The sequence below is a fragment of the Pleurodeles waltl genome, chromosome 4_1, assembly GCF_031143425.1.
Source record: "Pleurodeles waltl isolate 20211129_DDA chromosome 4_1, aPleWal1.hap1.20221129, whole genome shotgun sequence".
NCBI classification, from domain to species: Eukaryota; Metazoa; Chordata; class Amphibia; order Caudata; family Salamandridae; genus Pleurodeles; species Pleurodeles waltl.
The window spans coordinates 396,563,833-396,576,247 of NC_090442.1; the positions used below are offsets into that span (position 1 = coordinate 396,563,833).

The window sequence follows — 12,415 nt, forward strand, 5'->3', positions numbered from 1 at the left end:
AAGGAGGAACTGATGTCAGTGTGCAGGGGTAGTACTTATATGCAGCTCTGTGTCATTACATCAGCAGTAGGGACTAAGCTGTGATGGCGGCAGATGGCTCCACCTGCAGGAGCACAGGTGCTACAGTACCATTTTCTGGGTTAAGTCTGGTATCTGGAGACATTCAAAAGGTGAGAAATGCAGCTATAAAAATCCAACAGAATGGTAACCGATTCCTATTAACATCTTTCTGAAATTCGTGAAGGAGTTGTGTGTCCACCTACATTGATGGAGCCTGTAGCTCTAAAGATGATGATTCCACAGCAAACTCTGTGGTTCCAGAAGAGGATGCTGAATCTTTCCAGTCACATTAAGGCTTTCTACAGGACTTCCTCACTAAGGGAGGGTTTGCCATTTTAATGTAGGCTGATGCCATGATGTATATGTTTTGATGCTCCTAGTATTATGGCTGGATTAGAAATGAGATTCAGGGACTACGGTGATGATGATGCAGCTATCTGTAGCACAGTCCCTACTCACACCAGAAAACAGAGACAATCTCTGATAAATGATTCAAAAGTTGCAAGTTGCAATGAAAGCTAAAAGCCCAGTTTCCTACAGCCCCAGGCCAGTTCTGCCCATGAATTAGCATCGATTCACAGTTGTTCCTCATCTAAAGGCTCTTTCATAATATTTACTGCATTACAGGCAACCCTCAAGTCGAGGCTGCAAACTGGTTTGAGTGAGAAGGGTGTTCACTCTCTTCAAGTCCCTGCATAAGCAATGAGCCTTCCCACACCACGCTGGGGGATCCAGTCCCAAACACTGGCCTTAATGTCTGCTTCTCTATTGGAGAACGTGGAGCCTCCACCTATGCCTCCTGCTTCTCTGGGAACACCCTGCACACACCCCACTGCACCTACCTACCAATTGGAGTTTCTCTGTGGACACTCTTCCAACATCCACAATATTGCCAAGACTCGAACCAAAGAATAGGAGGAGGGAGGCCAGATCTGACCCAGGATCGGGTCTGTTAGCACTCCACTTCTTCTACGGCAAGCCTTTACCAAGATGTCAGCCATCTTGGACCCTCATGGCTTGAGAAGTGGAACAGTTCTCATCATTGTGAGCAGCAGCTATACACTGCAGGGTCCTATTTGAGTTTGGAAACACCCCAACATTTATGGTATTAAGTTTTTTAAAATGTATTTCGGAGATCAAAGCAATCTGCACAAGATGGCTCCATCGTCTCAGACCATGTTCTGAAACTTGACCAGGACACATCTTGTTGGGTCCTAATAGTGGCCATAACCTCATGTGTCAGCTAAAAAGACTCAAACACTAATGCTTATTATTACTCTTATGTTTAGCAACTTTTGGTTTTCTACTTTGACACCATGAAAGCCTCCCCTCGCCAAACAGTCTACTATGAATAACTCTTTACAGAACTAGCTTTTCACTTTCATGCCCAATATGTAGGAGCCCAAAGATGAAATACAGTTGCAACAAAAAGTTTCCATTAACATTTGAAAAATGAATTGCACAAGTAGGCAAATCATAAAATGTAACCTTATTTAACACTTAGTGGCCCCAATGTCTTGTGAAATTACTTTATTTAGTTAGGCATTTTTCTGAGTGCCAACAGGCACCCTTGCAGCTGTTTACCATCAGAAATATCCATGTGCATTGCAGCAACATTATACTGCCATGTATATTGCCTGTACAGCATAATTTGTAGTTATCAAAAAACAATGAAAGCAAAGTGGGAGATCCTTCAGGTGGCAGACCAAAACCCTCATAGATGGAAGCAAGTCCCAACACAGCAGACTAAGGGGCAAAAGCTACCTTTAAAATGTAGTCTTTATGTTAATTTTGGCAGTGGATCTCAGTTGAGCATCTGGAGACTTCCATAGGCAGGGACATTGTTCTTTAAATCTGATCAGGTGAATTGTCTCAACACTGCTGGCCCTCAGTGGAGTTTATATAGAGGTACTGCTCCAGTATAGCGTCTTGATGTTTAAGAGTATGAATATGATCCACAGCTTTAATGTGGCAATTTTATGGCAGACAGTGTGATCGCTTCCTCGGAATCTGGTAACTTCAGGATCCTCCAGTCTAGATCTTTGATAATTTTTGCATTGTCCATATATGCATACTCAAGGCGGAGCAGCAGTGATCTGAGCCCAATAATTACACCGTATAAACTGAAAATATAGATTTATAAAGCAAGTAGCTACCTGTAGGCTTCCCAGTGCTTAGCAAGCAGAGGCATGCATTGGTGATCTAGTGCGGAAAAAACACTACTGGGGATATAGCCAAACTAGCATTTTTCTAAAACATAACTCGTTCCTTTTGGGTCTCAGATAAATGGACATCGAGTTGCAGAGAGTCGGCCAGATATGAGAAAGACCTGCCTCCCCATCTGGCTCGGAGTTCTTGGCACTTTTAAAAGTTGCACATTTGAGGATCTTAAGGTCCTTGAGGGAGTGTAAGTTACAAGACTGTCCACAATCAGTGTGGGCCCTTTCTGATTTATTCCTCTGTGAGTCAAACAGGTGCCTTAAACTTAATCCTCTCATTTACTGGAAAACCAATGCAGTGAGGCCAGCACACTCTTTGCCAAGGAGTGTTAAGGCAATTTAAGAACCAGCCTGGCTGCTGCGTTTTTGATCAATTGAACCCTCTTAAATATGTATTTGGGTGTTCCTAGATACAGAGAGTTTTCGTGACGTAAATGGGAAAGGATTAATGCTTGGACCACTATTCTCCTATAGTGAAGGGAAGGAGATCAAGGATTTTCCATAGGGTTCTAATCATACCAAAATAGGACGCCATACTTTTTTTTCTTTGCTTGGTTCTCCATTGGTAGCACGCTATCCAGCCACACTTCCATACTCTTTATAGAGGAGGGGGTTGGTGGCAGTCCCAAATACCTTGGCTATCCAATAGCAGTTTGGGAGTCTGGTTTAATTCCTAAAATCATTACCTCTGTTTTATCTCTATTCAACTTCAGTGAATGGTTTGCCTTCCATCAGGCGCCTTTCTCTAAACACAGGGCCAGCTGTTGCTGATATGTGTTCATCTCCTGGGAAAGGGAGAAGACAAGTTGGGTGCTTAAGTAAATGTTAAAAATTGTAGGGCTCAAGTATGAGACCTGCGGAACCCCACGTTTTAAAGGAAAGACAGAATTGAAAGGACCTGTCTTTCAGGGAGGAGGAGAGCCAACTCAAGGCAGTGCCTTGTATTCCTATTTTGATCATCCTGTCCACCGACATCTCATGGTCTACCGTATCGAATGCTGCACTCAGGTCAAGTAAGATAATAGCCGCCGAGCCTCCTTTGTCTAGTTGGATTTTTAATTCCTCAATTATTGCTAATAGCACAGTTTCTGTACTGTATAGGGGACGAAAAGCAGCCTGCATCTAATTGAGGAGTGCATTCTCCCCCAAATACAGGGAGAGGTCTTGGTTAATATGTCTTTCTAATATCTTCCCCAAGGATGCCTATAGTTCCCAGGGCAGGAAGAATCAAGTTAGTCTTCTTTATCAAAAGCTCAAGCACTGCATGTTTCCATGCGTGGTGTGTAGTACCTGTGGAAAGGGATAGATAAAGGAGATCCAAAATTGTGGGGAGAATTACTTTTACTCCCTGTAACAGAATGTCAGGTGGGGCTGGGTCAAGCAGGTCAAGCAGGGAACCAGATTCAAATTTGTCAAATAAGGCAGGGATAGACTCCATAGTGACAGGTGAGAAATTTGTAATACCCGCACTCACCTTTTGCGGAACCTGTGTGACCTGAGGAATACACAGCACAGTCAGATGTAAGTTACTGTAGATAGCCCCCACTTTGTCCTGGGAGTATGTTGCCAACTTGTTGCAGCATGCTACTGTGGGAGTAGACATCTCATTTCCATCTTTCTGGGTAGTGAGTGATTTAACAATACGAAAAAGCTCTTGTGGAGCTTTGGCTGCTTTCCACATTGCCTTTTTAATTTCCTAATGGTAATGTCTAGTGGCATTCCTATGTGTAAAAGGAGCACCCTCCAAAGTGAAAAGGATTGGGACAGTCTGTCCAAGTCATCAGGCATGGTTTCCGAACTTTTAAGTAAGGATCATTGTTCAACACAGGGTCCAAAAGATCATGAGTGTCTTTCTACTCTTTGGGTCAATTGTAAACTACCTATGTCATTTAAGATATTTGACACCATTAGGTTGTTAATCTCTTCAAAGTGAACGTTAAGGTCCCCAATGAGGGTAAGAATTTTTTTTCCATAGCCATGCTGGCTACTACCGCCCAAATTGCACAAGATACAAACCATGTTCACCTGTTAGGCAAGACAAAGCCTATGTAGAAGTAATTCATGCATCTAATAGGCCAGAGTAGCTTTTGCACAGGGGTCATCTGGAGAAAAAAATCAAACTGCCTGATACTTCTTTTGACGAAGGGTCAGTCAGCCAGGCACGGACTGTATGGCACTATAATGTGTGGTTGAGTGAAACAGGTTCTGAAAAGTGTTAATGTGGACTGCAAACTGAGGAGGTGGGAGAGCAAATCCCCAATGCCTTACTGAACAAGTCACCTCTTGGGCAACGGCCGTAACAGGCCCCTGTTAAGATGCCCCAGGGATCCTCATTATTGCTGCTGGTTTAATAAAGGAAATCAATCTCCAACTCCGATAATATGCCATCACCATTTGTAATTTTCTGCCCAAAAGATTACCACTTTAAAGAACCTGGTGCTTAGATTTGATTTGAGGCAATTGCTGAGAACCTCTGTCTTTGCTCTGCTGGAATTTTGGAATTTCATGACCACAGTAGATCAGAATGACACAAAGACCACAGTATTTATGAAGTTTGTACTTCAAAACGGTCAAGGGTTGACTGGTATTAGGGCTAATACTCATGATAAGTGATATCTAGAAGCTCAGATATGTCCAAGTCTCTGAGTAAAGCCACGTTGCCTACTTGTTTTCTTCCACAGGAGAAGACAGAGTCTGCTTCTGAGCAGAAAGGGATCATAGAAAAATCTCCTTGGAATAAGCAACACTGCTAAGGAACTCTAGAAAAAACAAATGATTAAATAACAGGTGCAAGAAACTAAGCAAGCAGCAAAACTGCGACAGCCATTCTCCCTGATCATCATCAACCACTATCTCCCGTATTCAGGGACATCCCACTCCTCTTGCCGGTAGATGACTGACCTTAACATCACTGTTTGGGTGACTAGTAGAGGACACAGAAGGGACAGCGTAATGCTCCCAAAAAAACATTGACAACTCACACTTATACAGGCTTCAACGATCCGAGAGTACAGGCTCTACAGCTGCTCTGCTGGTGAACTGGGTGCATTTGTTTTATACCCTTACATAGAATCAAGGAGATAATCTTTAAAATAAAACAATATAAAACAAGCCTCAAAACGAAACCATGAGTTTTCCTGGTGCTCATTATGCTAAAAGAAAATCAAAAAGGCACATAAGAATCCAGGTGGGGATCCATTAAGTAAAATGGAAAACATGACCGGAAACATTAGTTAACAACAAGCTGCAAAGAAAACTATAGCTGTATCGCATCATAAAAACTACATATCTTCGAATAAACTAAATCCGTTTTGGCAACTACAAGGCTGCATTATTTCCGTATGTAGAACAAATACTCGTACACTATGTTAGAGGACGTGTGTCTGGAAGCAAACTGGTTTGACCCATCCCGCTAGGTGTGTTCCACCTGACGAATGCTTTTAAGGGGGCACTCTCGTTTAATGGAATTATTTTTCAAGGTATAAGACAAAAAAGTATATCTTGCAACTAAATATATGAATAGACTGTTTAACAATTAAAGCACTCAAACTCTACACATATTTTAACGTACTGAACAACGAAAAAAAAAAATCAAAGCACCCAAAACAAGAGAAATTCAAACACTTTTCATAAGATTCACTCTTCATGTTTTCACTATTTCACTCAGGGACGCCACACATTATACGATACATGTATTCTGTGGTTAAATTTAAAATAGAAGCCTGAAGTTGAACTAACAGAAAATGTAAAACACCTAGTGAGTGAGCAGCCACCGCATGCAAAATCTGTATTCGAACATTAGGATATAACCTAGACAGTAAGGACCATTTATTTAAAGACTATTAAACAAACTGTATTTTACATTTCCATACCTGTTTTCAAGAAACGGTGCCCAAAGAAACAAATGAAGAGACCAGCGATGGCACACAACGTAAAAAATATTTTGCTCGAAACTCTCCCTAAAAATATGTAGAGAAAAAAGCAACATGTTAAATACGCTACTGTATCCAAGCGTTTATATTAGACAAATTAAAACACATTAACATAACAAACCTGAAGGTGAAAAGGCAGAGAGGAAAATAGATCAGTGTTTAATTAATATCACATATTTTCCTAAAACAATTACAACTATTATGAGAGCCAAAAGACCAAACAAATAGTAGAGGACGCTACACGTTTAGTAATTAGCAAGCTACTGTACCACATCGTTTGGACGGTATTTTGGGTTACAGATTTACAAAAATATACAGCACTGAAATTACATTAAACATGTTGTAATTCAGTTGCTATGTCAAGGCCTTAATGGAGCTGTAAAAGCAATTTACAATCTTCACATATGGTTTATGTCATAATATTTTTTCCAAGGGTGTTTGTTTGCAAAAGTGCTTATTTTTTTATTTTTTTAAAGTACTTAACCAAAACCAAGATACATGTGGTAACCTTTGGATAGTGAGATAAAAATCACATTTAAAAGGCCTCACTAATGGTCGAGTTTACTTTTTCCCTGTGCAATGTAGTTGTAAATTGCAATCTATTAGACAGTAAATAGTTTCTCATGTCCATTTCGTTGTACCGTGGTAATCAACTGGAATTTGACCTTTGCACTGTGGTAACAATTATGTGAATTGTCCGCATTAGTACCCTTACTTCTAATAGCATGTTAAATTTAGCCACACTGCTCTTCACTGGCGTGGCATAAATGTATTTGCCATACCTCCTGCTCTCCTGGACCCAAGTCAACGACACCATCAAAATCATGAACACCATCCACTCTGGCTCTCCATCTGACCCTTGCCCTCACCACATCCTCAAAGCAAGCTCCATCATCGCACCCCAACTACAGATGGTCATCAACAGCTCCTTCAAGTCCGCCACCTTCCCGGAGAGCTGGAAACACGCAAGGATCAACGCCCTCCTCAAAAAACCCAAGGCGGACCCAAAGGACCCCAAGAACTTATGGCCTATCTCCCTGCTCCCCTTCCCGGCAAAAGTAATCGAGAAGGCTGTCAGACAACTGACCTGCTTCCTCGAGGAGAACTGCACCCTGGACCCTTCACAATCTGGATTCTGCAGCAACCAATGTACCAAAACCGCCCTCATCGCTGCCACCGACGACATCAGAACCATACTGGACAACAGGGAAACCACGGCCCTCGTCCTCCTGGACCTCTCGTCCACGTTTGACACCGTCTGCCACCACACCCTACGCTCATGCCTCAGCAATGCAGGAATCAACAACAGAGCCCTGGACTGGGTCACCCATCTCACCGGCAGAACCGAGAAAGTCCACCTCCCTCCATTGGGCTCGGAGACTGCCAAAATCATCTGTGGCGTACCCTAGGGTTCATCCCTCAGCCCGACCCTCTTCAACGTCTACATGGCCCCGCTCGCTAACATCGCCCGATCCCACAACCTCATCTCATACGCCGAAGACACCCAGCTGATCCTCTCCCTCACCAAGGACTCCACCAAGACCAACCTCCACGAAGGAACGAAGGCCATCGCCGAATGGATGAAGAGCAGCTGTCTCAAACTCAATTACGACAAGATGAAAGTCCTCATCTTCGACTCCACCCCCTCCACATGGGATAACTCTTGGTGGCCTGCCACTCTGAGCCGCTCAGACTCCCACTGACACGCAACCTAGGATTCATCTTGGACTCTTCATTATCCATGACCCGGCAAGTCAACGCTATCTCCTCCTCTTGCTTCAACACCCTCCACATGCTCCGAAAGATCTACAAATGGATACCCACCGAAACCAAAAGAACAGTCACCCAAGCCCTCGTAAGCAGCAAACTGGACTACAGCAATGCCCTCTACTCAGGAACCACGGCCAAACCGAAGAGGCTGCAATGCATCCAGAACGCCTCCACATGCCACATCTTAGACATCCCCCACCACTGCCACATCACAGACCACCTGAGAAACATGCACTGGCTCCCAGTCAACAAGAGACTCACATTCAAACGCCTCACCCATGCTCACAAAGCACTGCACAACACCGGACCAGAATACCTCAGACGGCTCTCCTTCTACACCCCCGACCTGACATCTCCGCTCCGCCAACCTCACCCTCGCAACCGTCCCACGCGTCCGCAGAACTACAACTGGCTGTAGATAATTCTCGCACCTCGCCACCAAAATGTGGAACACTCTTCCCACCCACCTGCGCCAGACCAAAGACCTCCTTACTTTCAGGAAACTTCCCAAGACCTGGCTGTTCGAGCAGTAGCAGCACCACTCCCTCCCCTTCTACCTCCCCCCACCCCTCAGCACCTTGAGACCCTCATGGGTGAGTAGTGCACTTTACAAATTCCTGATTGATTGAGGCCTGTGAAAATAAATGAGGCTCAATAACATGTTATTTGGAATACATATACTAATACCACAGTAGAGCAGATCTGACTTGAGAAAACTCTTTGCCGCAGACAAAATTCTAGAACACCTTTACATAAGAAAAATAACTGGCGCCATACTCACAAGTCCTACTTATTTAATGTCAATGCACAATTCTTTAAACAACTTTATTTTCACTCTGTTGCACGGATTCAAGTTACTGACAGTTAAAAATTAGAGCAATCTTTTTATTAAGGGAGGAGGCCATGTATTCCACCTGCCTCAGGAGTGTTCTTGGGGGCAGTGGGGGTTCCAAGTTAGTATCCTGAGGTGAACCCATCTCCCATAGTCAAAATGAGGATCCTTTATTGTGTCTTGGGGTAGAGCAGAGGTCACAAAACCGGGACTGTCGCAGTGGGTCTGACATTAATGCTGAGTCCCTGCCTATCATCTGGATTCTTTTCATTAAAGTGATGAATGGGAGCCATACCATATCAAAAGTATCATGGTCTATCCCAAAATAAAGCAAAGTAAAACAATGGATGGAGTGTTGAAACGTTTCAAACACTTACCCCCAGTCACAGATCTGGGTTTAATCCATCATTGTTTTGCTCTCCACATCACCCCAGTTTGGACAGCCATTTGCAAATCAGTCTTGACCCTGCTCCCCAAGGGAGCAGTCCAACCTGAACTGCCATGCCAGGTCATCCCTGGACCAGAAACAAGCATCCTGAAACCAGTTTCGGAGTATCAGCCCCCCCCCCCCCCCCAATCAGCCAGGCTAGCTTGAATCTAGTGGCGCAACAAGCAAGGGACCCATGTCTGAGCATACCACTAGCCACTTAGGATGCACATAGCAATGCCACGAAATAAAACGATGGATGGAGTTTTTAAACTTTTCAAACACTCACCCCCAGTCACAGATATGAGTTTAATCCATCGTTATGAATGGTCCATCTCTGATTGCTTTTCTAGTGCATCACCATAGGACGAGTGGTAGGGCCAAACATTGGTTACACATTGTGCCACTGACAATCTGGCTCCAAGCAACAAATGCAACATCCGTTTTTTAAGCAGAGTATTTAGGAGAAAGACCGTTCTCGTCCGGATAACCTAGGAGCAACACCAGCGGCTGCATGGGCGGAACTCCTCCTGTTACTGCCCAGTTATGCGAGGACCTATCTCCAAAACACCTTAATATCACCAAATGACCACCACACATGAACAAATGTGCCCCTTACCCTGACAGGCCTTCCAACAGACATCTGAACCCCTAAACATTGCTTTTAAATCTTACAGGTGGAATATATCTTGTATTAATCTTATCAATCTTATAAGCGTTCTCCCAATGTTTATTGCAAATTAACGACTTAATTGCCCTTTACCAAATTGTAGATCGTGTCATTTATGGGGTGTGTATTTATTAGAATCTTTCCCATTGCATAATGTATTTATATTTAGAATGTGTTTCAAATCAGTGAACTGTTCTGTTAAGCTATGAGATGCCCTTTTTGCGAAGCATATTGCCAAACAAGGCTTCTAGAGGGGGTGTTTCCTGCACAGTTTATCCTGGAGATCCCTATGTGACACCTAGTGGCAGAGCTGGATTAGGCAAAAGGTCAACTTCTGTGATGGTTAGATTAAAGTGGGGACTCGTCTCCTTTGCCGATATTAGCTCACTGTGTGTGAACAGTTCGTCCAAACGTGGTGGGGCTCTGGAATTCCAGGTACTGAATGTGAGGTCTGTTGGCAAAAAGTCCAGGTTGTGAATGGCAGGTGATAGTGGCGATGGGAAAGTCAGACTATTTGTCAGAGGCTGTCTTGGTTCCCTTTCTTTTCCCTCTTATTTGTCTCTTTGGGTTAGGCTAGTGCTATATACTACAACTGTGAACATTCTTTGTCTTTTCCTTTTTTCTAGGTTAGTTCAGCTCCATAGAAGACCTGTCTACTAGGACCCTGTGGCGTGGAAAGACCAACTTTTGGTTGTCTACTTTGAAAAAGTGAAGGCTGAAAAATGCCACAAACAAAAAAGGGAAAACCCAAAACTGAACAAACCAAAACAAATTAATTCCTCCCCCCCGCCCGAGGCTCTCAGAACATGGTAGGTAGCTGCCTGTCCTCTTCCCGCTTATCTCTCAGGAATGTTAGATGAACCCGCAACCTTCGTACCTGCCGAGGCCATGCTCTCCCCAGAGCGTGTCCGGATCCTGGGGGGTTTTCTGCCTCCTGGTCCGGCGATGGTTGCTGTGGTGGAGACACCACTGTGGTTGGACACCACGTCCTGGTGTCGGCGTTGGCTGCACGCGACCGAACTCAGACGGTTCGCCTACCTTCTTCAGCCACTCCTCCTGAGGTAGCTGTTGGTCCTGCGTCTGGTGCTGGCTTTGCCTCCTCGGCTGCCGCTGGTGGTCCTGGAGCTGCCGCCGCCTCCTGGAGTGTTGCCGCCGCCTCTCGGAGTGCCGCCGCCTCCTCTACTGATACTGCTGCCGTCCTTTTTGGCACCGCTGTGTCCCTCGTCTCATCCGCCGCTTCTCTCTTTCCCCTCCTCTCCCGGGCTACGGCGAGAAGGGCTTTATGAAGCCCTACGTCACCCAGATGTGGATAGGTTCCTGACCGGTCTGCATCCGGGTCAGGAACCACGACTGCACTGGTGCCCCAGGGGTATGGCAGGATCAACCAAGACTGGGTCGACCCATCACAGGGCGGTACTAGCATATAAAGGTGTGATGCTAAAAGCACAGTGTATGCCCAGGTATTTTGGGCTCAAGTCCACACAAAGCCTGTAGCGGTCACTTTGGCTTTAGTAGTATTATGTGGGTCAGCCACCCACAAACCTTTAGATTTGGTATAATTTATCTGGAATCCTGAGGTCTCTGCAAATCTACTCAGTTCAACCTGAAGGGCCCTTAAAGATATGTCTGAGTGTGTAATAATGCATAAAATATGGCATACAAAAAGTGCTACCTTATGCCCCACCCTTCCCATCATGACACCTCGGGATGTTTCGATTCTACTTAAAAAATCACAAACATTAATGGCAACACAAAGCGTCCCTGCCGTGTTCCCCTGCTGATGTTTAGGGAGTCTGAGAGATTGCCATAGATTGGGATTTTAGTAGATGGGTTGACAAAGGCTATGGATGTAGGTTTCCATTTTTTAGCCGATTGGGAGCTTATTCAGTATCTTGGACATGAATGACCAATCATTTCTGTTGCTTTATCCTCTCTTATGATCTGGAAGTCAGTTGTAGCTAATCTCCAGCCTGTCTACCTCAAAGAAAGCCCGATTGGTGAATAGAGATTATTTTGGCCTAAAATATATGGAAGCTTCTGATCAGGATTGGGTCAAATATTTTTATATCGCAACTGTGGACTACTCTTGAAGAGTAATGCGTTAAATGCCCTTTTCAGGGCCTCCGCCAGAACGTTGATATAAGCTTTATAGATGGAGACAGAAAAGCTATTTGGGCTTAGGGCCTTAAGGTGGGCCATGCTTTTAAATGCATCACATACCACCTCTAAGAAGATTTCCTTCTTAAAATCTTTGTTATTCTTGTCCCGGAGGGGGGTAATGTTCTGAGAGATAGTCTTCTTAAGCCTGAGAACTAATTGTTGGCACTGGACAGCACCATTTAACAGGCTGTGGAAACCTACATTGTTGCCTTTGTACTTACCTGCTTGCTGCTCTGGCGATTATTTCTTCGATATGGTTGCATGTTTTGAATATCTTCAATGTGTGAGCGAATGGCATCTCTGCTCTATCGCCCTTATCGTAACAGTGTTGTTTAATTTAGAGCA

At 44.3% G+C, this 12,415-nt stretch overlaps 1 protein-coding gene across 1 annotated transcript in view; it reads right to left on the minus strand.

Moving 5' to 3' along the window:
* Positions 1–12,415, minus strand: part of TM7SF3 (transmembrane 7 superfamily member 3) — a 226,662-nt gene that overhangs the window by 75,214 nt on the left and 139,033 nt on the right. Inside the window, exon 7 of the mRNA XM_069228617.1 lies at positions 6,152–6,238. Coding sequence (XP_069084718.1) covers positions 6,152–6,238 — 87 coding nt within the window. The remainder of the gene's footprint in view (positions 1–6,151; positions 6,239–12,415) is intronic.